General features: G+C 39.4%; 2 protein-coding genes across 2 annotated transcripts in view; both read left to right on the plus strand.

Moving 5' to 3' along the window:
• Window positions 1–18,745, plus strand: part of LOC107820814 (mannosylglycoprotein endo-beta-mannosidase) — a 28,022-nt gene extending 9,277 nt beyond the window's left edge. Inside the window, exons 9-11 of the mRNA XM_075217662.1 lie at window positions 16,321–16,983; window positions 17,075–17,302; window positions 17,652–18,745. Of these exons, the coding sequence (XP_075073763.1) occupies window positions 16,321–16,983; window positions 17,075–17,302; window positions 17,652–18,446 (1,686 nt within the window). The 3' untranslated portion in view covers window positions 18,447–18,745. The remainder of the gene's footprint in view (window positions 1–16,320; window positions 16,984–17,074; window positions 17,303–17,651) is intronic.
• LOC107828363 (acetylajmalan esterase 2-like) lies at window positions 18,516–26,698 on the plus strand. Its single transcript, XM_016655652.2, has 10 exons — window positions 18,516–18,617; window positions 19,017–19,083; window positions 19,242–19,322; window positions 21,886–22,048; window positions 23,145–23,205; window positions 24,860–25,013; window positions 25,286–25,492; window positions 25,606–25,754; window positions 25,888–26,161; window positions 26,244–26,698. Exons 1-10 carry the CDS (start codon window positions 18,516–18,518, stop codon window positions 26,474–26,476), a joined length of 1,491 nt encoding a protein of 496 aa, XP_016511138.2. The 3' UTR covers window positions 26,477–26,698.
• Window positions 26,699–26,900: the final 202 nt, after the last annotated feature.

The raw sequence follows: 26,900 nt of genomic DNA on the forward strand, positions 1-26,900 counted from the left end.
GAACTATGCAAATTGAGGAGATGTAAGATGAGGTTTTGAAGGCCTCGGAACCCCGAATTGGGTTTTAAAACACGAGATGACCTTTTGGGTCATCACATTCTCCACCTCTAAAACAACCGTTCGTCCTCGAACGGACATAGAAAAGTGCCTGAGCTAGGGAAAAGATGGGGATATCTGCTCCGCATATCGGACTCGGACTCCTAAGTAGCTGCCTCGACAGGCTGACTTCTCCACTGCACACGAACCGAAGGATAACTCTTCGACCTCAACTGACGAACGTGCCGGTCTAGAATAGCTACCGGCTCCTCATCGTAGGTCAAATCCTTGTCCAACTGGACAATGCTGAAATCTAACACATGGGATGGATTGCCATGATACTTCCGAAGCATGGACACATGAAACACTGGATGTATCGCTGATAAGCCTGGTGGCAACATAAGTCTGTAAGCCACCTCTCCCACTCGATCAAGAATCTCAAAAAGCCCGATGAACTAGGGCTTAACGTGCCCTTTTCCCCAAGCCGCATCACACCCTTCATGGGTGGCACTCGAAGCAACACTCTCTCTCCGACCATGAATGCCACATCTCGAACCTTATGATCAACATAACTTTTTTGCCTGGACTGAGCTGTACGTAGTCTATCCTGAATGATCTTAACCTTATCCAAGGTATCCTGCACTAAGTCTCTGCCTAGTAACCGAGCCTCCCCCGGCTCAAACCATCCAACCGGCGATCGACACCGTCTACCATACAACGCCTCATAGGGAGCCATTTGGATGCTCGACTGATAACTGTTGTTGTAGGCAAACTCCGCTAACAACAAGAACTAATCCCAAGAACCTCCAAAGTCAATAACACAGGCGCGGAGCATATCCTCCAAAATTTGAATGGTACGCTCGGACCGTCCGTCCGTCTGAGGATGAAATGTTGTGCTCAACTCGACCCGCGTACCTAACTCACGCAGTACTGCCCTCCAGAAATGCGAGGTAAACTGCGTACCTCAGTCAGAAATGATAGACACGGGCACACCATGAAGACGAACGATCTCACGGATGTAAATCTCCCAACCGCTCCGAAGAATAGGAAACTGCCACAGGAATAAACTGCGCCGACTTGGTCAGCCTATCCACAATAACCCATACTACATCGAACTTCCTCCGAGTCCGTGGGAGTCCAACAACAAAGTCCATAGTGATACGCTCCCACTTTCACTCAGGTATCTCAATCTTCTGAAGCAAACCACCAGGTCTCTGATGCTCGTACTACATATGCAACAATATCCTTCTTCATCCTCCTCTACCAATAATGCTGTCGCAAGTCCTGATACATCTTAGCGGCGCCCGGATGAATACAATACCGGGAACTGGGAGCCTCCTCTAGAATCAACTCACGAAGTTCATCCACATTAGGCACGCAAACACGACCCTGCATCCTCAAAACTCCATCATCTCCAACTGTAACCTACTTGGCATCTCCGTGCCGCACTGTGTCCCTAAGGACAAGCAAATGAGGATCATCATATTGCCGCTCCCTGATACGTTCAAACAAGGAAGACCGAGCGACTGTACAAGCTAGAACACGGCCGGGCTCAGAAACATCCAATCTCACGAACTGATTGACCAAAGCCTGAACATCTAAAGCAAGCGGTCTCTCATCGACTGGAATATACGCGAGACTGCCCATACTAGCTGACTTCCTACTCAAAGCATCGGCCACCACATTGGTCTTCCCGGGATGATACAAGATGGTGATATCATAGTCTTTCAATAGTTCCAACCACCTCCTCTGCCTCAAATTGAGCTCCTCTACTTGAACAAATGCTGCAAACTCTTATGATCCGTGAACACCTCACACGACACGCCATATAGATAATGCCTCCAAATTTTCAGTACGTGAACAATGACTGCTAGCTCTAAGTCATGAACTGGATAATTCTTCTCGTGAATCTTCAACTGTCGCGAGGCATACGCAATAACCTTGCCACCCTGCATCAATACCGCACCAAGTCCAATACGAGATGCGTTACAATACACTGTATAGGGCCCTGAACCTGTGGGCAGCACTAACACCAGCGTCGTAGTCAAAACAGTCTTGAGCTTGTGAAAGCTCGCCTCACACTCGACCGGCCACCTGAACGGGGCACCCTTCTGTGTCAACCTAGTCATCGGGGCTGCTATAGATGAAAACCCCTCCACAAACTGACGGTATTAACCTGCCAAGCCCAAGAAACTCCGGATTTTTGTAGCTGATGTGGGTCTAGGCCTGTCTTTGACTGCCCAATCTTTTTAGGATCCACCTTAATACCCTTTGCTGATACAACGTGACCCAAGAATGCAACCGAACTCAACCAAAACTCACATTTCGAAAACTTAACATATAACTGGCTGTCTCTCAGAGTCTGAAGAACGATCCGAAAATGCTGCTCATGCTCCTCTCGACTGCGGGAGTAGATCAAGATATCATCAATAAAAACAATCATGAAAGAATCCAAATAGGGCTTGAACACTCGGTTCATCAAATCCATGAACGCTGCTAGGGCATTTGTCAACCCAAATGACATCACTAAAAACTCATAATGCCCATCCCGAGTCCGAAAAGCTGTCTTAGGGACATCAGACGCCCTAATCCTCAACTGATAATAGCCAGAACCCAAATCGATCTTTGAAAACACCTTGGCAATGGATACTTGTTCTTGATTGTGACTTTGTTCAACTATCGATAATCTATGCACATCCTCATCGATCCATCCTTTTTATTTACAAATAACACTAGCGCACCCCAATGCGAGACACTAGGCCTAATGAAGCCCTTATCAAGCAAGTCTTGCAACTGCTCCTTCAATTCTTTCAACTCTGGTGGGGCCATTCGGTATGGCGGAATAGAAATGGGCTGAGTGCCCGGAGCCAAATCAATGCAAAAGTCAATATCCCTATTGGGTGGCATCCCGGGCAGGTCTGCAGGAAATACCTCTGGAAATTCACGAACAACTGATACGGAATCCATGGAAGGAACCTCCGCACTGGAATCACGAACATAAGCCAAATAAGCCAAACACCCCTTCTCGACCATGCGCCGAGCCTTCACATAAGAAATAACCCTACTGGTAGAATGACCAGGAGTCCCTCTCCACTCCAATCGAGGCAACCCCGGCAAGGCTAAGGTTGGTCTTGGCGTGACAGTTCAATATAGCATGATAAGGTGACCGCCAATCCATCCCCAAAATGGCATCAAAATCAACTATATTGAGAAGTAGGAGATCCACACTCGTCTCAAGACCCCCAATAATAACCACACACGAGCGATAGACACGCTCTACAACAATAGAATCACCCACCGGTGTGGACACATATACAGGAGCACTCAAGGATTCACAAGGCACAACCAAATACGAAGCAAAGTAAGATGACACATAGGAGTATGTAGACCCTGGATCAATTAGAACTGAAGTATCTCTACTGCAAATTGAAACCGTACCTGTGATAACGGCATCGGATGCCTCAGGCTTAGGCCTGGCTGGGAAAGCATAATATCGGGGCTGGGCCCCACCACTCTAAACTATATCCCTGGGACGGCCTCCTGCTGGCTGGCCTCCACCTCTAATACCTCGACCTCCACCTCTAGCTATCTGACCCCTACCTCTACCTGACTGGGCGGGTGGTGGAACCCCCGGTGCCGGGACCATGCCACGAGAACCTTGATGCTAAGAACTGCTCGATACTCGAGGGCAATCCCTGGCAATGAGCCTCGGATCGCCACGAGTATAACAAGACCTCGGCTGCTGAGATTGCTTACCCTGAAACTAACCCTGACGGCCTAGGTAACCACTCTGAAAACTCAGGAGCGGAGGTGCACTGATAGGAGCTGGTGGTGCACTGTAAGGTAGTTGATCAGAATATATGAGAGCCAGGACCACCTGAAGCACCGTGAGAAGCCTGAAGTGCTGAATGAAACGGCCTGGGAGGATGGCCTCTACCAAAAGAATCCCTGCCTCCAGACGAGGCACCACTGACCCTACCAGAATGACGAGGACTCTTGTCAGACCCCTGACCACTCCCCTGAGCTAAAATTATCTCAACTTGCCTGGCCACATTGGCCGCATCCCGGAAAGAAATCTCGCTCCCTGTCTCTTTAGCCATCTGCAATCTGATAGGCTGAGTGAGTCCCTCAATAAACCTCCTCATCCTCTCTATCTCGGTGGGGAGTATAAGAAGAGCATGACGGGCCAAATCAACAAACCTAGTCTCGTACTGGGTGACAGTCATAGAACCCTGCTGAAGATGCTCGAATCGCCTACGATAGTCCTCTCTCTGAGTAACAGAAAGGAACTTTTCGAGAAATAGCTGAGAGAACTGGTCCCAAGTCAAAGGCAGGCGACCAACTGGTCTAGTCAACACAAAATCATTCCACCATCTCTTGGCGGACCCTATCATCTGGAATATAGCAAAGTCGACCCCATTGGTCTCCACTATCCCCATGTTCTGCAACACCTCATGATAGCGGTCAAGATAATCCTATGGGTCCTTATAAGCTGCCCCACTGTAATGAATCGGAAAAAGCTTGGTGAACTTGTCCAACCTCAACAAAGCCTCAGAAGACATGACTGATCCACCAGCGGCCTGTGCTGCAGTAGCTGGCTGAACTACTCCAACTGGCTGAGCTGCCGGAGTCTGAAACTGAGGAGTCATCTACTCCGGAGTGTGGGTAGCGGGAGTCTGGGCTCCTTCCCTAGCCTGAGAGACGGCTGGTGCTACAGGAAATGTGCCAGTCTGAGCTATGCTCTCCATAAGGCCCTCTAGACGGACCAAAGCATCCTAAAGTACCAGGGTAGCTATGAACCCCTCCAGGACCTGAGCTGGTCATGCTGGAACCAATGTTATAAATAGCGCCCGCCTCAGCGCTAATAGCGTGAGGCGAGACGAGGCAAGGCAGTGTCGCTACATGGCAACTGTTGCGTTGCGTTTCAAAATAGCGGTCGCTTCAAGGTGTGTTGCGTGAGGCAACACTGTAGCGAGTAGCGGCTGTAGCGTTGCTATTTTAAAAAAGAAAAAGAAAAAGGGCAAAACTTAAAATAATAGGTCGCGATTAGGGCTTGAGTTCAGAGCTTCTTCAACTTCAAACAAAAAACAACAAGAAAAGGCCGGAACTTGCGATTAGGGCTCGAACAAAACAACTTCTTCAACTTCTTCATTTCTTCCCAGTGCCATCTTCTTCTTCATCAAGCTTCTGCCATTGAAAGACCAGGTATGAGCATGAGCTCTGAGTTTCCTTGCTTTCTTCTTCTTTCTTCTCTCTTCTTTCTTCTTTCTCCTTCTTCTTCTCTTCTTCTTCCTTCTTCTTTTTTCCTCTCTTTTTTGACGAAAAGAGCAGAAACAGTGGTCTGTTTTTGTGCTCTAATTTTCGAGCAAAATACAGAGGTTCTTCACTTCCTCTTTCTTCTTCTCTTAATTTTTTTTTTGGCTCTGTTTTGGCAAAATATAAAGGCTGCTTTGAGGCCCTTTTTTTCCAGAAACAGAGGCTGCTTTGAGGCCCTTTTTTTCAGAAACAGAGGCTGTTTTGAGGCCCTTTTTTTGGCTCTGTTTGCCTTTTTTTCAATTATTAACTTATAGTCTTATATAGTAGAATTAATTGCATATTGACTTGATAATTTTTGTCTATAAAACAACGTTGAAATGGCATCATCCGATAATACTAAACGAGATATAGCTTGGAATTATGCTATACAAGGCTCGTCAAGATTCGCAATTAATTGTGTGTTTTGTCAAAAAACATATAATGGTGGGATAACTCGTCACAAACAATATTTGATAGGTGGATTTAAAAATGTAATACAATGTCCCCTTTGTCCGCCCGGGGTTAGGGAGGAAGTAAAATCGTTTGTTGAAAAGAAAAATATGGCAAAAACTCAAATGAATTATGAAGCATCGGTGAATCTAATTGATGAAGATGATGAGATGGATGAAGAAGGTGAAATGGGACCTCCCCCCCTAAAACTCAGTGTTTTTGAGAGCGCGAAGCGCAAAAAAGCGACAAGGGCTCGCCTCGCTTCAAAAGCGAAGCGCAAAGCGAAGCGCATGCTTTATTAAAGTGAAGCGCAATTCTTAAAAAACATAATGTAAAATTATAAATAATCAAAAACTTCAATTTAAATACTTAAAAGTAGGTACTAGGTACCAGCAAATCATCCACAAACCTTCCACAAACCATAGGACAAGTAAAATCAAAGCTACTAAATTACTAGAATCAACATCTTATTCTTCTACTCTTCTTCTTCTTCTTCAAGATTGTCAAAATCTTGAATTCCTCTATTATCTTCATATTGCTCGTCATCTTCTTCTTCCCCCTCCTCTTCATGATCACTTTCATCTTCATCAATTAGGGATAGGGATCGACTTGTAGTAGCCACACTTTTTCCCTTCCTAATAGAGCTTGAACTTGGAGTATATCTCCTTAAACCATAAGGATCTTCCCCAACTCCACTACCAACCGCAACATCACCCCAAGTGAAATCGGAGTCGCCTTCAAATACTTCTTCATCTTCACAATTTTCGGGGACTCCGGTTAGCCACTCATTAGCCTCATCAATATTGTCCAAAAGAATTGGATCAATTATATTGCGGTGGTTGTAGCGTCGTCTCAATGCTCTATTGTATTTTATGAACACTAGATTATGGAGGCGCTTCAAGGTTAGTCGATTCATTTTCTTTGTATGAATCTGCAAAAAAGATGTGTCAACTAATTAGTAGGAGTTTGGACAATTGAGATATAATTTACTTTATCTCAAAATACGAAATAATTCTTTTTATTTCTCACGTGTTCAAAAACACTCCAGTTCCTTTCACATCCGGATGAGCTACAAGTTAAGCTTAGAACTTTGATGGCGAAAGCCTGTAGCTCCGGAGTCTCTACACCATATTGGTCCCACCATTTAACTATAGAAGTTAAAAAAATGTTCAAGAGTTAATAAGTATAAAGAATACATTGAAGTTAGAGCTATAAAATATAGAAACACTTGGTCACCTGGCGACTTCGTCGTTCTTTGTTTAATAGCAAGTCGGAGCTTAAAAAGTCCTTCAGCTGCCTTGTAAATAGCAAGCTGACCTACTATCTTTTCTTGCAAGTCTTCATCTGGGTTCAACTTGATAACAACCTGATGGAATCCTGTCCACACTTCTTTAGCCAATGAATTTTTCTCATGCTGCTCATAAAAGATTGATGGGTTCAGAATAAGTCCAGCTGCATGCAAAGGTCTATGAAGTTGCTCATCCCATCTTGCATCAATGATCTGAAAGACCTTTGCATATTTCTGCTCATCACTGAATGATGCTTGAATAGCCTCCTTGGCCCTATCTATAGCTTCATAGAGGTCATTGATGGTTTTTGCTCCCCATCCACCAAACGGAGTACTTTAACCAAAGGGCCACCAATTTTAAGAGCATGAAGGACATTATTCCAAAAAGAATAAGAAAGAATAATGCGTGCAACCTCTTTCCCCGCACTTTCCTTTGCAAATTTACTCTTGCTCCATTCCTCTGAAGTGACCATCTTTCTCAAATTGTTTTTTTAACAGTGGATACTATGCAAAGTCAAGAAAGCAGTGGCGAACCTTGTCTTGCCCGGTTTCACCAAATTTTTTTGCATGGTGAATCTTCTCATCATATTCAATAACAAGGGCCGCTGAGAAATATAAGAATGTAACCTAACGCCCTGGCCAAAAACTGTAGAGAAGGGTTTTTCCCTGAAAATGTCCCCGAACATCAAGTTGATACAATGAGCCGCACATGGAGTCCAATAGACATTCTTGTACGCTCCTTCAATCATGCCACCTGCTTTCTTATTTTCACTTGCATTATCAGTGACCACTTGAACAACTTTGCTTGGATCAATCTTTTCGATGGTATTCTGAAACAAGGTGAACATTTTGATGTGGTCGGTGGATGAGTCACTAGCATCAATGGACTCAAGAAACAAGCTTCCCCGGGGAGAATTCACCAACACATTAATAATCATTTTCCCCGTTCTTGCCGTCCACTTATCCATCATAATGGAACAGCCGTACTTGTTCCATACAACTTTATGCTCCTCAACAATTTTATTAGTCTCCTCCACTTCCTTATTTAGATAAGGACCTCTTATTTCATGGTAAGTGGGAGGCTTCATTCCAGGTCCGTATTGACCAACGACCTCAATAAAGTCTCCAAAAGTGTCATAGTTGACACAATTGAAGGGGAGCCCAACATCATAGACCCATCGTGCAAAAGCTCTAACCGCACGATCCCTCAAAATGTCTTTAGCAATTTTTTGTACATCTTTTCCACCGCCCTTTGCTCCCGGCTTCTTTGATAAGTAGCAATCCATAGGACCTTTAGTCGATGATCCATGGCTTGACCCATCTCTTCCCCGTTTTGTTGGAAGTGACAATTCTTCAATATCATCATCATCATCATCAAATATAATAACGCAGAAGCAGAAGCAGCAGAAGAAGCAGAAACAGACGCAGAAAAAGAAGCAACAGAAGCAGAAGAAGAAGCAGCAGAAGCAGAAGCAAAAGAAAAATAAGCAGAAGCAGAAGAAGCAGAAGAAGAAGCAGCAGAAGCAGAAGCAGAAAAAGACGCAGAAAAAGAAGCAACAGAAGCAGAAGAAGAAGCAGCAGAAGAAGCAGAAGCAGAAGCAAAAGAAAAAAAAGCAGAAGAAGCAGAAGAAGCAGAAAAAGAAGCAGCAGAAGCAGAAGAAGCAGAAGAAAAATAAGAAAGGAGAAGAAGAAATGAAGAAGAAAAGAGAAAGAAATTACCTGGACTGGAGAAGCAGTGGTCGAGCTTGAGCTTGAGAGAGAAGGGGTCAACCCTAGGCCTTTGTCGATGTCTCTGTTTTGACGGGAGAAGCAGTGGTCTGTTGTGACTATTTAGGGGTCTTTTTTGTATAATTAAAAAACAGACCCCAAGTTTTTTTTTTTATAAAAAAGGGCCAGTGCGCTTTTGTAAAAAAAGCGATCGCTTCGTCGATTTGCTCGCTTCGTCGCTTCAGCTAGTGAAGCACGCGCTTTTCAAGATCACATTGCTTCGAGCAGCCAGAAGCGATACACTGTCGCTTCGCGCTTTAAGCGACGAAGCGATCGCTTTTCTAAACACTGCTAAAACTCATAAGATAAATCCAAATACTTCTAATGGGTCATCCACGGCACGTACGGTGACAAAAGGTCCTCTCAATCTTTATTTCTCGGCAAAACAACAAGAAAGGGGAAAAGGTGAAGAAGTTTCAGGTTTAGAAGGCAAGAAGATTTTGAGGGATCGCGCCGTCAGTGCCTTTGCATCATGGATGTACGATGCAGGGCTTCCTTTCAACTGTGTCAACTATAAAACTTTTGATAAATTCATTTTGGCCGTAGGACAATATGGCCTAGGAATGAAGCCTCCTAGCTATCATGAAGTTAGAGTAACTCATCTTAAAAAGGAGGTGAAGAAGATAGACCAAATTATTGAGGAGCATAAAGTGGAATGGAACAAGTTTGGATGTTCCATTATGATGGATAAATGGACAGCACAGAATGGAAAAATGATCATAAATGTGTTGATGAACTCTCCAAGTAAGGCTGTATTGTGGCCCGGGCCTGGCCCGGGACCGGCCCAGGACCGAGGGCCTAACGGGCCGGTTCAACCGGGCCTGGGCTCTAGTGGTGCAAAAGCCTGTGGTGGGCCGGTTCAAGACAATTAGCCCGTGAGCCCGGGACCATTAAGACCGGCCCAGGACCGCGGGCCTGGGCCGGTTCAACCGGGCCCAACGGGCTCCAAAGGCTAATTTTTATACCAACGGTCAAATTTTTAAAATCTAGCCGTTGGCCTTCAAAATTTATCCGTTGGCCACTTTAAAAAATAGCCATTTGGCCCCCAAACTTTGCTTTAACCCCAAACTTTTTATAATTACACTTTTTCCCAATTCTCAACTATAAATACCCCCCTATTCTTTCATTTTTACTCACAAATTCATCAATCTCTCTCTAATTTTCTTCTATAATTGCTTACTTTATTATTGCAATTTCGTGAAAAATTGTGAAGATTGAAGTATTCAAGTCTTCAACGATATTCAATTTTCAAGAAATACATACATACATATATATAAGGCAATATATATTACATAAGGCAATATATAATTATATATACACATAATACACCCTTATATATACATACTATATATACTATATATATTTATATAGCTATATATAAGCAATTTATACTAGTATATACATATATAGTTTACAAGAAAGTGCCTTAGATAAAAAAAATTAAAAAAAATAGCCTATATATATATATATATATATATATATACACACACACACACATATATATATAAGGCAATATATATATCTCTAATACATATAAACTATATATATATATAAGGCTAATACATATAAACTATATATATACATACATACATATATATAAGGCAATATATATTACATAAGGCAATATATAATTATATATACACATAATTCACCCTTATATATACATACTATATATACTATATATATTTATATAGCTATATATAAGCAATTTATACTAGTATATACATATATAGTTTACAAGAAAATGCCTTAGATAAAAAAAATAAAAAAAATAGCCCGAAACGAAAAAAGCCCATTAGGCCCGTTTAGGCCCGCGGCCCCGACCCATTTAGCTTGGGACCATGTGGGCTTAGGACCGCCGTGGGCCGGTTCCACACATTGGGACTATTTGGCCCAGGACCGCCTCAGCCCGGCCCGCCTCAAGCCCAGGCCCATTTGGCCCGGCCCGTTTAGGCCCGGGCCCGGACCACAATACAACATTATCTCCAAGAGGGAGTGTTTTTCTTGAATCTCATGATGCTAGCAACTCTTCTACGGATGGAAACAAAATGTACAGCTTGTTTAGAAATACTATTGATAAAATTGGAAAGGAAAATGTTGTACAAATTATTACAGATAATGCTAGTGAGAATGTTAGTGCGGGGAAGATGATGGAAGCTATCTATCCAAACATTTATTGGACTCCATAATCCATATGCTGTCCATTGTATCAACTTGATGTTTGGTGACATATTCAAGGAAAACCCATATGCTCAAGTAACTTTAATATAGTTATCTTTAAAGCCTTTAACTTTATCTATACTTATGTCCTATCCTATTAAGTATTAACTATAAAATTGTTATTGTTCCTTTTACAGTATTCACTAAGGCCGTAAAGGTATATGCTTACATCAGTCAGAGGCCGTTGTTGTTGAATTTGATGAGGAAATTCACAAATGAAAGAAATTTGGTGAGACCGGCCAAGACTAGATTTGCAACGGCTTTCTTAACTTTGCATAGTTTTTACTTGCAAAAGAAAAATTTGAGAAGGCTAGTTCTTTCGACTGAATGGAAAGATAATAAATATGCAAAGGAAGCTGCGGGGAAAGAAACTGCCAAAGTTCTTATTGCTCTATCATTCTTGAATGATGTCGTTCGTGCTCTTAAAGTTGGTGGTCCTTTGATTAGGGTGCTTCGTATGGTGGATGGGGAGAAAAAACCACCAATGGGCTATCTTTATGAAGCTATGGATAGAGCCAAAGAGAGTATTGTAGCGTCATTTGATGGAAATGTTAGGAAATATGAGAAAGTTTTTGAGATAATTGATACCAGGTGGAACAATCAACTCCATCGACCTTTGCATGCAGCAGGCCATCTTCTGAACCCGGGATTATTTTACAACACTAGAGATGAAACTTTGGATTAAGAGGTGTGGATTAGATACCATGCATGTTTTGAGAAGTTGATCCCTAATTCAGCGACGATAGATCTAATAGGGGAGGAGTTTGGTAAGTACTCACAAGCAGAGGACCTATTTGGTTTACCGACTGCCATTAGAGCTAGAGACAAAAGGTGTAACTAACTTTAATATAGATATCCTTATAACTTTAATTTAATTTATGTGATTTATACTTATTATCTTTTAAAATATTTTTCTATAGTTGAATGGTGGAAGCAATTTGGACATCAAACTCCAAACTTGCAAAAGTTTGCCATCAAAATATTAAGCCTAACTTGTAGTGCATCTAGATGCGAGAGAAATTGGTGTGTATTTGAGCATGTAAGAAGTAGATTTATTATATTAATATATTCTATATTGTATTATTATTAGTATTTATTAATTAATTTAAATAACTTATGCGCAGATTCACTCCAAGAAAAGGAATAGGCTTGAGCTATCGCGTCTCCATGATCTAGTGTATATTAAATACAATAGAACATTGAGGCGACGTTACGAAGCTCGCGATACCGTTGATCCAATTATGTTGGACAACATTGACGAGGCAAATGAATGGTTAACTAGAGCCCCCCAAAATCGTGAAGATGAACTAGTGTATGAAGGAGATGATCTTGATTGGGGTACTGTTTCTATGGCCGTTGGAGTTGAGGAGAATATCTATGGACTTAGAGCGAGTTCTTCAAGTTATAAGGCAAAGGGCGTAGCAAGTTCAAGCCGGTCCCTAATTGATGAAGAGTCCGAGGATGAAGAAGATGATAGCCAATATAATGTTAACATTCATGAAGTTGTAGAATTTGAAAATCTTGAAGAAGAATAGATGTTGCTTGTTTTAGAGTTTAGACTATTAGTCTTTAATTTATGAATTTACTATGAGTTTATGACTATCTATTGAGTCTTTAATTGTTGAATGATATATTTATTAATATATTATTGTCATTGAGTTTTTAGTTATATGTATATAATATTTTATGTTTTTGTATAAATTGTCGCTTTACATCAAAAAGGTGAGCGCTTCGCTTTGTGCCTCTCGCCTTAGTGAAGCGGGCCTCGTCGCTATTTGTCGCCGCACGCTATCCAAAACATTGGCTGGAGCCTCTTCATCAAACTCTACCTGAGGCTCTGCCGCTGGTGCTGCTCAAGCTCAGGGCCCCGGCCTCTGGCACGTCCTCGTCCTCTGCCCCTCGTAGGAGCTGCTGCTGGGGCTTGGGCTGCTGGTCAGCCGATAAAGCGGTACGTGTTCTCGCCATCTGCGAAAGAACAAGAGTAGAAAGTCCAATTAGCATTGAGAAATCAAATCGCACGAAAGAGAAGAATGGAAGTGAAGTTATTCCTAAACTCTGTAGCCTCTGGGAGATAAGCACATACGTCTCTGTACTGATCCCTCAGATTCTATCTAACTTGTTCGTGAATTGTGAGACCTAGGCAACCTAGTGCTCTGATACCAACTTGTCACGACTCGGATTTCCCAGCATCGGCATCGTGATGACGTGTAACTCTTAGAATGCTAGGCAAACCAACAGATAAAGATCTAACATGCTAATCACTATTCAAAACAGTAAATAACTATAATCTAAACCAAAACAAAATAAGAAGTGCGGAAATTTATAATAGACCAAACACTATTACACGACTACCCAAAATCTGGTATCACAATCCATGAACTTCTAAGAGATACTACAAATATTGGTAAAGAAAATGCATCTGTTCTCGAATTAAAAGAAAACAGGAAAGCTAAGGTAAATGGAAGGGGACTCCAGGGTCTGCGAACGCCGACAATTCTACCTTGGTCTCCTGATGGACTGAAGGCAGCAACCCAACTCTGATCAACGAGGTCCGGTACCGAAATCTGCACAGAAAGTGCAGAGTGCAGTATCAGTACAACCGATCCCATGTACTGGTAAGTGCCGAGCCTAACATCGGCGAAGTAGTGACGAGGCTAAGACACGACAATAACATGAACCTGTGCAGTTAAATCATATACGAGAAAATAACAACAAACGGAAATTTAACAGATAATAATGGGAAGGGGGAAAACATGCTGAGGGGAAATATCAAGTCCTGAAAATAGTACAGTAAAGAAACGCAGTGAATATCATGCTTTGCACCAATGGAAGTAATAACATGGCAAACATGTGCACGACATCACCCTTCGTGCTTTTACTCTCGTCCTTACCATAAGAAACAATAGAAACGGCACGACATCACCCTCGTGCATTAACTCTCTCATAACATGGCACAACATCACCCTTCGTGCATTAACACTCTCAGAATATGGCACACATCACCCTTCGTACATTAACACTCACAGAATATGGCACGACATCACCCTTCATGCATTATCACTCACTTACAAAACATTGCACGACATCACCCTTCGTGCCTTACACTCTTCCTCTCCTAAAAAACAGAACAATAACAACCCGGCAAGGGAATTATCAATAACCAACCTCGTTTCAATATTTAACTTCACAATATGAATCTCAACTTGAGTCAATACTCAACCTATATCAAATTCCAGGAAAACATGATAAGATTTGTTTAACATGAAGAATAACCAGTTTAAGCATGAACAATACGAATAAAGAATACAACAGTCACAAAGATAAGACTCACTCGCATACTATGACCTGACAACAACGTATAGGTACTCGTTACCTCACCTATACGTCGTACTCAACAACCAAACACATAGCAAATAAGGCGACAATACCTAATCCCTCAAGCTAAGGTTAGCCACAATACATACCTCGATTCCACGGCCGAACTCAAGCCTCAAACATAGCTTTTTTCTTAGTTTTCACCTCCGAACCATCCGTATCTAGTCATAATTAACTTAATAATATCAATTATCGCTAAAGAAATCAATTCCAATGCACCATTACAAGTTTCCCAATATTTTTCCCAAAAAGTAAAAAATCGACCTCGAGCCCGCTTGGTGAAAACTCGAGGTTCCGACTAAAATCCATTCACCCATTGATCTACGAGCCCAAATATGTAATTAGTTTCAGAATCCGACCCCAAATCGAGGTCTAAATTCCAATTATGCAAAAATTCGTAATTCTACCCAAACCCCCAATTTCCATCATGAAAACCCTAGATTTTTAGTTGAAAATTGATGAAATGCACTGGATAATTGAAAGAAAGTAGTTTAGAATCATTTACCAACACTTTGGGGAAGAACTTGTCTTTTGAAAATCGCCTCTATGCCTTCTAGTTTTTTGAAAAAATATGAAATAATGGCCCATTCCCGTTTCTCCTTTTGTTTTAAGTGTTGGGCGACAGTGCTCATCGCGATTGCGTGAGCACTATCGCGTTCACGAAGAGCAGCCTCCTAAGGACTTACGTGATCGCGGGAAAGGCTACGCATTCGCGAAGGTTTAGCCCGCCCTACCTTCGCGTTCGCGATACGGGGCTCGCGTTCGCATAGGATTTCCCCAGGTCCCCTGACCAACCCTCCTAAAGCTACGCGTTCGCGGTCGACCGGTCGCGTTAGCGGAGAGCAATTCCCCCCAATGCTCCGCGTTCGCGGCCCGGTTCTCGCTTTCGCATAGAATGAAGTCCTCCCCCAGCCCAGTTTCCCCTTCGCGATCGCGAGAGTGACTACGCGATTGTGAAGCACAATGCAACAGACACTAAATACAACACTCTCACACCAGATTTTCTAAGTCCAAAACATCCCACAGCCTACCCCAAACTCACCCGAGCCCTCAGGGCTCCAAACCAAACATGCACACAAGTCTTAAAACATCATACGTTGCTCGCTCAGTCAAATCGCTAAAATAACGCCTAGAACTACGAATTTAGCATGAAATTGCATGAAATTTTCAAGAAAGTTCAATAGTTCTATTTTCTCGACCAAACGTCCGAATCACGTCAAATCAGTCCCATTTCTCACCAAATTTTACAGATATGACTTAACTACCATATTAAACCTGTACCGGACTCCGTAACCAAAATACGGGCCCGATACCAACAAGATCGACTATTAACCATTTTCACAAAACCATTATAATTTCAGTTTAACAATTTTCATCAAGAATTCATTTCTCGGGCTAGGGACCTCGGAATTGGAATTCGGGCATACGCCCAAGTCCCATATTTTACTACGGACCCTACGGGACCGTCAAAACACGAGTCCGGGTCCGTTCACTCAAAATGTTGACCGAAGTCAACTAAAATCACTTTTAAAGACAAAAATTATTATTTTCTCAAATTTTTCACATAAAGGCTTTCCGGAAATGCGCCCGGACTGCGCACGCAAATCGAGGAGAAGTATGATGAGGGTTTGAAGGCCTCGGAACCCCGAATTGGGTTCTAAACACGAGATGACCTTTTGGGTCATCACAGATTGCTTGCTTTTAATATATAAACTTGCTACGTTTATTCAGTGTGATGAATTCCTTGCAAAGTGGATAGAATACACAAAATTGGTATCTGCTTCAAATACCCTTTAAAACGTTATAACTGGAGTTACTCGGATATAAAGTATCCTCCTATAGAATAGGAACAAAAGAGGATGATAATATGAAATCTCATTATTTTGCAGGTTTGGCAAGAGTTCTGGATTACTGGAGACTGTGATGGACGAGGTGACCCTGTGTCAAACCCAAATGGCCCACTTGACCATGAATTGTTCTTGCTTTGTGCAAGGGATACCATTAAGCTTTTGAGGAACCATCCTAGTCTTGCCTTGTGGGTTGGGGGAAATGAACAAGTTCCACCACCTGACATCAATGCTGCTTTGAAGAATGATCTACAACTCCATCCATATTTTATGAAGTCAAACGACAGTGACACCTCGGCAATTACTCCCGTTTTGAAGGACCCAAGTCAATATCTAGATGGTACTAGAGTTTATATTCAGGGGTCTATGTGGGATGGGTTCGCAGATGGAAAAGGGGACTTCACTGATGGTCCTTATGAAATTCAGAACCCTGAGGACTTCTTCAAGCATGACTACTACAAATATGGCTTTAACCCAGAGGTCGGTAACGTGGGGATGCCAGTAGCAGCTACTATTAGAGCAACTATGCCTCCCGAAGGATGGCAAATTCCTTTGTTCAAAAAATTATCAAATGGCTACATTGAAGAAGTCCCTAATCCCATATGGAATTACCATAAATACATTCCATATTCCAAACCAGGAAAGGTTCATGACCAGATATTATCATACGGGACGCCGAAAGATCTGGATGATTTTTGTCTCAAGGTGAGTGAAATGTTCCACTGATGTGCATATTCGCTCTCATTAATTCTCTTTTATTGTTTCTGCATTTGACGTGTTCTATAAATCTTATCAGGCACAGCTTGTTAACTATGTTCAGTACAGAGCTCTTTTAGAAGGCTGGACTTCCCAAATGTGGAGCAAATATACAGGTGTTTTGATATGGAAAACTCAAAACCCATGGACTGGTCTAAGAGGCCAGTTTTATGATCATCTCCACGACCAAACAGCAGGATTCTACGGTTGCCGCTCTGCGGCAGAACCAATTCATGTTCAGCTTAATCTGGCTAAATATTCTATAGAGGTAATCATTTGCCTAGCACTGTTAGGATAAATCTGATAATTTGGCTTCAAATAGAAGTGGATATACTTGAGCTTTAATAATAAACTTGAATTTTAGTAGGCTAGACCTGAACTTTACCTTAAAAAAAAACAAAAAGAATTCAGAACCTGAACTATGTGGCATTGTTCAGACTTTTTCTTTGGAACTATTCCTTCTGCTTATTTCTTCAGACGGGGAAAGAAATCTAATAGTTATTATTTCTTCCACATCCATTATGTATTACCAGACTTAAATGTGCAACGTTTGCACCAAAAAATGGAAAATGGAGGAATTTTACTGTTTTCATGATTATTTTTCTAACTGTCTACAGGTTGTGAACACTACGTCAGAGGAACTTTCTAACGTTGCTATAGAAGCCTCAGTTTGGGATTTGGAAGGCGAATGTCCATACTATAAAACCTCTGAAAAACTTACTGTGCCACCCAAAAAAACTCTATCTACGTTTGAGATGAAGTATCCTAAGTCAAAGAATCCAAAGCCAGTTTACTTTCTTCTTCTCAAACTCTATGATGTGTCCGATTATCGCATATACTCTAGGAACTTTTACTGGTTGCACCTTTCCGGTGGTGATTACAAGCTGTTGGAACCATTCAGGGAGAAAAGACCACCCCTCAAGATAACTTCGCTAACCTTTATAAAAGGATCGACCTATGAAATGCACATGCATATCCAGAACACATCAAAGAAGCCAGATTCTAACACTCCACTGTATAGAAATAACTTCATCAGAAGAAATGGTAGCTGTGATGAATCGGATTCATCAGAACCTTTTCACCTTTTGGATGGGGAGAAACATGAAATCAATTTGTACGAGAAGATTAGGAGGAACCTTTCAAGGGAGCACAGCAAGGCGAAGGTTTCTGAAGTTAATGGAACAGAAAAAGGAGTTGCTTTCTTTCTTCATTTCTCTGTTCATGCGTCAAAGAAGGAGCACAAGAAAGGTGAAGACACACGTATCCTTCCTGTTCATTACTCCGACAACTATTTCTCACTGGTACCAGGTGAAGTGATGACAGTAACCATTTCCTTTGAGGTACCTCCCGGTGTCACTCCACGGGTCACACTGCATGGCTGGAACCACCACAGTGGGCATACCATTCCTTAAGCCAATCATCTCGCCACCCAAGTAGGGAAGTTGTAAAATTGTAGTAGTTCATGTCATCTTTAGTGCTAGATGTCACAGTGTTTTCAAGTAGAACGCCCTAAGTCATTTGAAGCAAGACGCAACACTCTTTTGGTGCCTTGTTCAGTTCACCCTTTTAACACTGTAAAACAGGTGGTTCCGAGGATACGAGTCTGGAAATAAGAGCTCTAGTGCTTGTAGAAAACAGTTCTGCTATGTAGTGTAGGAGTTCTGACATTCATGCCATTTTAATCAATAAAATTGTTGTAACTTCCATTTAATGCTACGTGCATGAGCACTCCTCTCCGTGGAACTGCATTTTAAAAAGTTTCATTTGGTTTATGGATGCGATATCATTGGGTTCTATCTAATTAATGTAACAAAGCAGATGTATTCAACAAAGTACTGAGAGAATTTCAAATGCCTAGGTCCGACAAAATCCTTGTGCCAATGGATGTGAAATTTTGTGTATATGCAGGCGAGTCCAATCATTAATTGGAGGTTGGCATATGGAAGCAATGGTGCAATGATGTTTTATTTAGAGTTTAATAGGGAAAAGGAGAAATAGCTGATGATATTTGTCTAATCATTGGTGAGCAGTTACTTGATAAAACTAATGGTAAGAAGAGATAAAATAGTTAAATTAATTCGAACACTACCGTATTAGAAAAAAAAGAAGAAGAAAAAAAGAGAGTTAAGGTTATATTTAAAAGGAATTAATTGATTACAATCTAATGGTTTTTTTTTGAACTTATTTATTTTCGTTTTTTTGGTTAGATTGCTCAGAAGACTTAAAGAAGGCACTTTTCTTGGTTGGACAAATAGGAGGAAACGAGTTTAATTATGGTTTATTGCAAGGTAAATCAATGGAGGAGCTTAGAGTTGTTCAGACCATATTATCAATGGTGTTAAAGTATGTTTTACATTTCCTCTATTTTTAGTATGTGAAACTTACTAAAGATGTTTAAATGCCTTCCACAAATATTCGAGAGGATTAAAATTTACGTGTACTCATCAATATTTGTATTTCATCAATAAATACATAATATACGTATTTTTGGAGTATTAATTACTTCATTATCTCTATCAGATGGTTATTGGTTTTGGGGTTGCTCGAATTGTTACTCCTGGAAATTCCCAATTGGTTGTATGCCAAATTTGGTAACAACCTTTTCGACTAATAATTCAACCGTGTACGATGAGTACCATTACTTGAAATATCTAAATTTGTCCACTTACAATTTTTACTTTCGATAAATTGATTGTTTTTCGACCAATTTTTTTTTCCAGATCAGCGCCGCTCTTGAAGATCAGCTTATTCTATCTAAAAAATAAAACTCGTAAAATGTAATAAACTTTGGAAAAAAAAAATTTAATTAAACTTCCTTCAATACATGTAGCTCTGCCGTGAAAGAATGCCCCATGCAATAAACATATTTTGATTGAAATATGGCCAATTGATGACATGTTACCCCATTTTAAATGCCATGTTTAATTTAGTTTTCTTTTTCTTGGCAAAGTGCATCAATAGAACGTCTATTAGAATAACCTTCTCATTTCTTTCTGTATAGAGCAGTGTGGAGAGAAGCAATTGTCATGAATTAGAATGGGTGGAATCTATCTAGAAGAAAACTAGTTGGTCTTCGGAAAGACAACAGTTAGCCAAATTGAAATACCAAACTTTTTTTTTTTGGTTTAAAGTTCACAAATATATGAGCTGGAATGTTCAAATGGGTAAGATTCTAAATTTATTTATCGGGTTGGCAAATGGTTGCAAATTTGGGAGGTCACTGCCTTTTAAATTTAGTAGTTAAAATGTGAAAGTAATATATTTTTATCTATTCTTTTTTGTTTATTTTGAGAAAATTATGCGGCAATTAAATAAATTAAAGAAAACCCTTTTGCAAGCTTTTTAATTTCCTCTTTTTTTGTCCTTCTGTCTGAATTATATAGTTGTGCTCTTGTTTACTCGTAAAACAGTATAATTAAATTTATTACGTGATTTTGTAGACAAGTGAACTGACTTGATCCCAAAATAATAAAGAAATAAGATTAAAAATAAGAATTAGCAATTGAAATTGAAGAAGATAAACCTGGTTTCGAGCGCAATGTCTCCGAGGACAGGAATGAAAGCAATGTAAAAGAGCAAATAAAGTTGTTTTATTGAGAGCGAAAGTAAAATACCAAGAATTTCCTGTCTTACAATGGCTGTTGAGCCTACTATTTATAGCTATACTTAGGGAAACAAGATCCTAGGATCAAGCCTCATTTAAATGATAATAAAGGGGGTCATTGATGAATATGTAACGGTAGACCATGAATGCAAATATTCTTTGTAACGGTTGCTCATTTAATGTTAGAGAGTATTCTCTCGTTGAATGTTATCCGATGGCAAACACTCGATCTGCTCCCGTTGACTACGCTCCCTTCGGGATTTACCCGATATCGATTGCAGTTGTTGTTCCCGATACTGATTGTTACTTGACTCGCCTTTCACCTATCTTCGATTTCACGTGTCATGCTATCATTCAATCATCTATTATAAACCAAGTTTACCTCATACAGTTCCTTTCTTCAATTTGAAGTTTCTTTCTTTCTTTATTATATTCCTTTTATTAATTTCGGTCTTTCGCATTCTTATCTAAAAAAGAGTAGGAGAGCGGTTCCCTCAATTGTGGCATCGCCTTCATCATCCTTCGGACAGGTTGATGAGTTTTTGGACAATTCGATATGAGCGAATTCCAGAAGTATCGTATTCGTTAGGGGTGTACATAGGCCGGGTTGGTTCGGATTTTACAATTACCAAACCAAACCAATTGTGTCGGGTTATTAAATCTAAAGACCAAACCAAACCAATAAAGCTCGAGTTATTCAATCTCGTTTTTTCGGGTTATTCGGATTTTTTCGGTTTTTTTCCCGGTAAAATCTTCGTAGAACAAAACATATAACGTATGCTCAAAATATTTCTTTAATCCTAATAAGATGCAACTATATAAAGTATTTTCCAAGAAAATAATACAAAATACGAGATGTGTCATGGCATTATCCTAAAATATTCAACAATAAAGACAATAAAATTATGTAATATAAATATTGCTGTAACACTCCTCAAATATATAAAAGTTTCAAGACACGCGAAATATAGAATTTAATTATTTATTTTTTTATAATCTTAAATTCTACTTCTATTACGGACTAAACCCCTTGTGATTAATTTTGAGTTACTTCCCTATTTATAAATAATTGGATGTACAATTAGGGAAATATTAATAATTTTAATGTTATTAATTATTAAAAGTAAGTATAATTAAATGTTAGTTAAGTCAAAAATATAATTACCCTAAAGCCCATAAAAGGGCTGTTGTAAACAAAGGCTTGAAGCCTTATACAGACAAAGAAAAAAAAGAGAATTAAGCAAAAGAGAGTCACGTGACTCAAGCTAAAAGGTTTGAAGGGAACAAAGAAAAGGGCTTATGCCTTAGAGATCAGAAAACAGAGAAACAGGCACACGGTACTACGAGAGGCAGCAGAAATTTCACGAAAAATTATAGGATTCTTCATAAATCACTAAATCTTGAAATCAGGTACATAGAATTTCCTATTCTCAATTATCCTAAAGTAGTAGTAGGTAAGAATAGAATGGTTAATCTTCTTTTTCCTCTATATCAATAATAAGTGAAACTTTAAAATTGATTAATATGCACTGGTTTAGAATCGATTGTTTGACTGGTGTCAATTAGACTGGGGTCTACATATTGGCTCGAGAAGTTTTGAGGTGAGTTGATATAACCCTTTACTAAAGTGGTTTAACTCACAAAAGCACGTACACAAAGTGTTTGATGAATTGCATAAAAGAGTATATACTTAATGGGAGTAGTAAGTACCTATTAGCTTAAAATTATTTTCTAGCTAAAATTTAGATGATTATTTGGATCTATGTGCATAAATTTCAGATTTTTATGTTATTCTTATATGCCATTTTCATGTTGAAAACTCATGAAGGATCAAGAACCTTTATAAATACTTTTGAATGTTTATTTCATTCTTATGTCATGCCTTACATTTAAGGATACCAGTATGAGTATGTATAAAAGATTTAGACTTGAAAAGTCACAAGAAGAAGTTTTAGAAAGAAAATTTTTTTGGGGAGTATCCTTTATTTTGAGAAGGGGTCATCGTCCAGGCCTAGGGTCCTGACCAAGGCGTTGACTTCCTGAAACTACTTGTGCCAAAGTAGGGAGCACACGAGCCGAGGGTCTCGTTGCTGAGAATTTAATTAGCCATGCTAAGGTATGAGACATGGGCGCTGAGAACCATGAAGCGAGTGACACCTCGTGGATTGGGCCTATTCGATCAGGTTGGAATCGAACCCGTGCCGATCACACGGTGACTAAGACAGAATTAAGTCAGGATAGTTGGAACTCCCAAAGTATAAAGTGAAGTATTTTTTTTATGAGTAAGAAAAAGAAAAGAATTTCTTTTAGAATATTCATGAGCTGCTATTATGCAATTATTTTAGAATTATTCTTATAAGCTTTATGTTTTACATGCCTTTAGAACCTTTGCTCATAATGTATATGTTATTAAAGTTTTGCCCCCTGTTGTTGAGACTCACTGAGTACAATGGATGGTACTGACGTTCTCTTTTGGGAACCTACGTTGGTCTGCGGTACAACGTAGGAACCGGATTTGCAGGCGAGCAGGCTACGAGTTAGGACTTCCTTCTCTTCCAGTGCTATTGGTGAGCTCCGCTTTTGTTCGTGGAGTATTCCTTAGAGTCATCTTTATTTAGTTATTTCTTTGTTACTTAGAGAACTGGCCAGAAAATCTCATGTCCTGAGCAATGCGTCAGTTTATCGGTAGAGGTTTCATAGACATAGTCGTTGGGTTAAGATTCAGATATTTTTGATAATAACTTAGCAGCATTTTATTGGTTACTACGAATAAAGTTTTGAAATTGGCTTATTTTAGATATTTAAATCATTTAAAAGTATTTGGTTACAGTAGTGCCTTGTGGCATATAAAGTTTGAGATTATAATAGATTTGATAACCAGAGATGGTCTGCTCGGTCATGTTTAGTGATCGAGTGCCGGTCCCGGCTTGTTCAAAAAATGGGTCGTGACAATTGCTAATTAAAAAGCCATAATAAAAATAAATATAATCTAAAGGTACTAAGTCACGTTGAATAAATAGACTAATAAGGGAGTATTAATTACATGAATAAACGCTAAACAAAAATAAAAATAGGTTATGCATTTTTATCTAAATTATTGCAAAACAAAAAATAGATATTCAATACATTCGTAATATTAAATTGAATGTCTTTTGTTAACATTAGTATTGATTTGATTTTGGTTTGGGCTTTTGTTAGCATTATTTAATTTACTAATATTAATGGCTAAATATTCAAAAGTTCTAAGTCCAACCTTGAAACAATACCTTAAAAGATAAAATTATGAAATTTTTTAAGAAATATTTATAAATTACATCACAATAAATACATTTATATATTAAATATATCTAAAATTTCTATATATATAATATCGGGTTAGTTTGGTTTCGGTTCGACTTTTTTTAGTTAAAACAAAACCAAACCAATTATGGTCGGATTTTTTTTTTCCAACACCAAACCAAATCAAACCAAACCATAGTCGGATTTTTTTTCTCGGTTTGACTCGAATTATCGAGTTGGTGCGGTTTGTTGGTTTCCTTTGTACACCCCTAATATTCCTCCTGTAGTCAACTGGAGAAATAATTGATTTCATTTTATTATTAGCCTCCTTGCAACGTTCTGTTTTCTTGTCTCTCACATAGAAATCTTTTAATTCATCACAATATTAAAAAATTAGATTACCTGAACAGGACAGAGTATTCGTTGAATTGTGCTCAACGTGATGGCCGTGAAAAGTTGTGCCATGTGATAATTCAATGAAATCTAGCTGGTATTAGGTCCGCAATTTTCGTTATTATTTCGTAGTTACTACAACAACGTCGAAGACCCAATATAATTCTACAAGTGGAATCTGAAGAGGGTAATATGTACGTAGACCTTATCCCTACCCGAGGGTTCGTAGTTACTATTATTATTTGTATTATTATTATTATTATTACTAATATTTTCATTGAGAGCTTTTTGCAGGAAAAACAATACTTATAAATTTATTGTCGATTTTCTTTTTTTCCAACAATTTGTTGTCTGAATATATTACGCTGAAGTTTCGGTTCCTTTTTCAAAAGTTTGGCCATGGCACCGATAATAAGAGCAGCGCTTCATCTTCTAGTTATTTCTTTGATCAGTTTGGTGGTTCTTGAACAGAAAAGTGATGCTGATCAAGAAGTACTAATGCTTCAAAAACCACGATTGATTAATTGCAAATTTGATAAAATATATCAGTTCGGTGACTCACTTGCAGATACAGGCAATTGCATCAGAGAGAGCATTTGTGGAGCTCGTACTGCATGTGCAAGACTTCCGTATGGAATGAATTTTTCCCAGAAAAAAACAACTGGACGTTGTTCTAATGGCATGCTCATGATTGATTTCATAGGTTTGATACTTCATTCGTGTTTTTCAGATTTATCTTAGTCTAGAAAATAAATCAGACAACCTGCTCTAACAAATATATATACGTTAATCAGCCACATATATGCCTTTTGTCGGATGTAGAATTAGTAGAATAGAGATGGTTCCAAATTCCAACTTCCAACTTCCAGGGGATAGTATATTTTAAATTCGTAATGTCTTTTTCCTTTTAAATAGGTGTGAAGAGTACTGATGATTGTGCTATATATATATGCTTTCTTTTCTTTTTCAACACAGCGCTGGAGTCTGGTCTTCCTCTCCTGAATCCAATCAAGGATCAAACTGCAAATTTTAGACATGGTGCAGATTTTGCAGTAGCAGGAGCTACTGCTTTACCAGTTGAAATTCTGGAAAATGAGAAGATGGTTAATCTATCAACCAATAGTTCATTAAGCGTACAACTTGATTGGATGTCTTCTCATTTCCAAACGAACGGCTATACTGGTACTTAATTTGCCAATTACTTCCTAGTTCCTAGGAAATGTGTAACTATTAATAATCTAATATTCTAACGGAAGTTGAATTGATGAATATTTTTTGTCGTTCTTGCTTGCTAGATCGCCCAGACAAATTGGAGAAGGCTCTTTTCCTAGTTGGAGGTATAGGAGGAAATGAATTCATCTTTAGCTTATTGGAAGGTAAAACGATGGAAGAGACGCAAAGAATGGTGCCAGAAGTTGTTGAGGCCATCATTCATGGTGTTAGAGTGAGTTTTTTATTTTCTACGGGTATTTAATGTTTAATTACTTATATACCTATCATCTCTCCCATATTTTGTTGATGTGAGATTTGTATCACTTTATATACATATTACCTAATTATATGTTTACCTCTTTCAGAGGGTCATTAGTTTAGGGGCTACTCAAATTGTAGTTCCTGGCAATTTCCCAGGTGGTTGTTTTCCAATTGCCCTAACCATATTCATGACGGACAACTCAAGTGCTTACGATGAGCACCATTGCCTGAAAGATTTCAATAATTTAATAATCTTCTTCAATGATCATTTGCGACAAGCCATTCTAGACCTAAAGAAAGAGTACCCAAACATTACACTCATTTATGGTGACTACTACAATGCCTATCTCTGGCTTTTACAAAATGCTGCCAGTCTTGGTAAGTGATGCTCAAAATACATACTCCTCATTCTTATGTGTTTATATAAGAAAGTAAATGCATTTACAAACTTTCTTTTCAGGATTTGAGAAAAACTCTCTACAGAAAGCTTGTTGTGGAACAGGAGGAGACTATAATTTTGATATACATATTAAGTGTGGTGATCCAGGAGTCTCAGTGTGTGTTGACCCGAGTACTTACATCAGCTGGGATGGAGCTCATTTGACACAAGAAGCATACAGTTGGTTGGCAAGATGGCTAATTGATAATAATATCTTACCCCAATTGAACTGGGCGCCAAGCTTAAGTGTATGAATCAGAACTAAAGCATATTTAAAATAAGTGCTCCTTCTTTCTACGCAGCGCAGTGCCGATTCAAGACATTATTGAGATGATTGATTGATATGATGACATTATTGAAGCCCTATTGAAATGGCAAGTGCATTAAGTCAACATTGCTTTCCTGAATGCTATTCTTTTTTATTCTCTACTCACAATATGAGCAAATCAAATAGCAAATGCTTTCTCTTTTTTTTATGTTTTGGCTATTTTTGTGTTTCATAATATTAAGGGGTTCGTATCCAAAGTTCAGACGTGACTAGAAATCAAAGTTTAGAGTTGTTTTATTTCTTTTTTGCTTCATATAACCTTTTTCCCTTAATCTATTTTACCTTACAATTTAATTACAAACTCAACCAGGAGCGATTATATATTTTGGGGTTAATTTCTTGAATGATCA

Source organism: Nicotiana tabacum, chromosome 7, assembly GCF_000715075.1.
Source record: "Nicotiana tabacum cultivar K326 chromosome 7, ASM71507v2, whole genome shotgun sequence".
NCBI lineage: Eukaryota > Viridiplantae > Streptophyta > Magnoliopsida > Solanales > Solanaceae > Nicotiana > Nicotiana tabacum.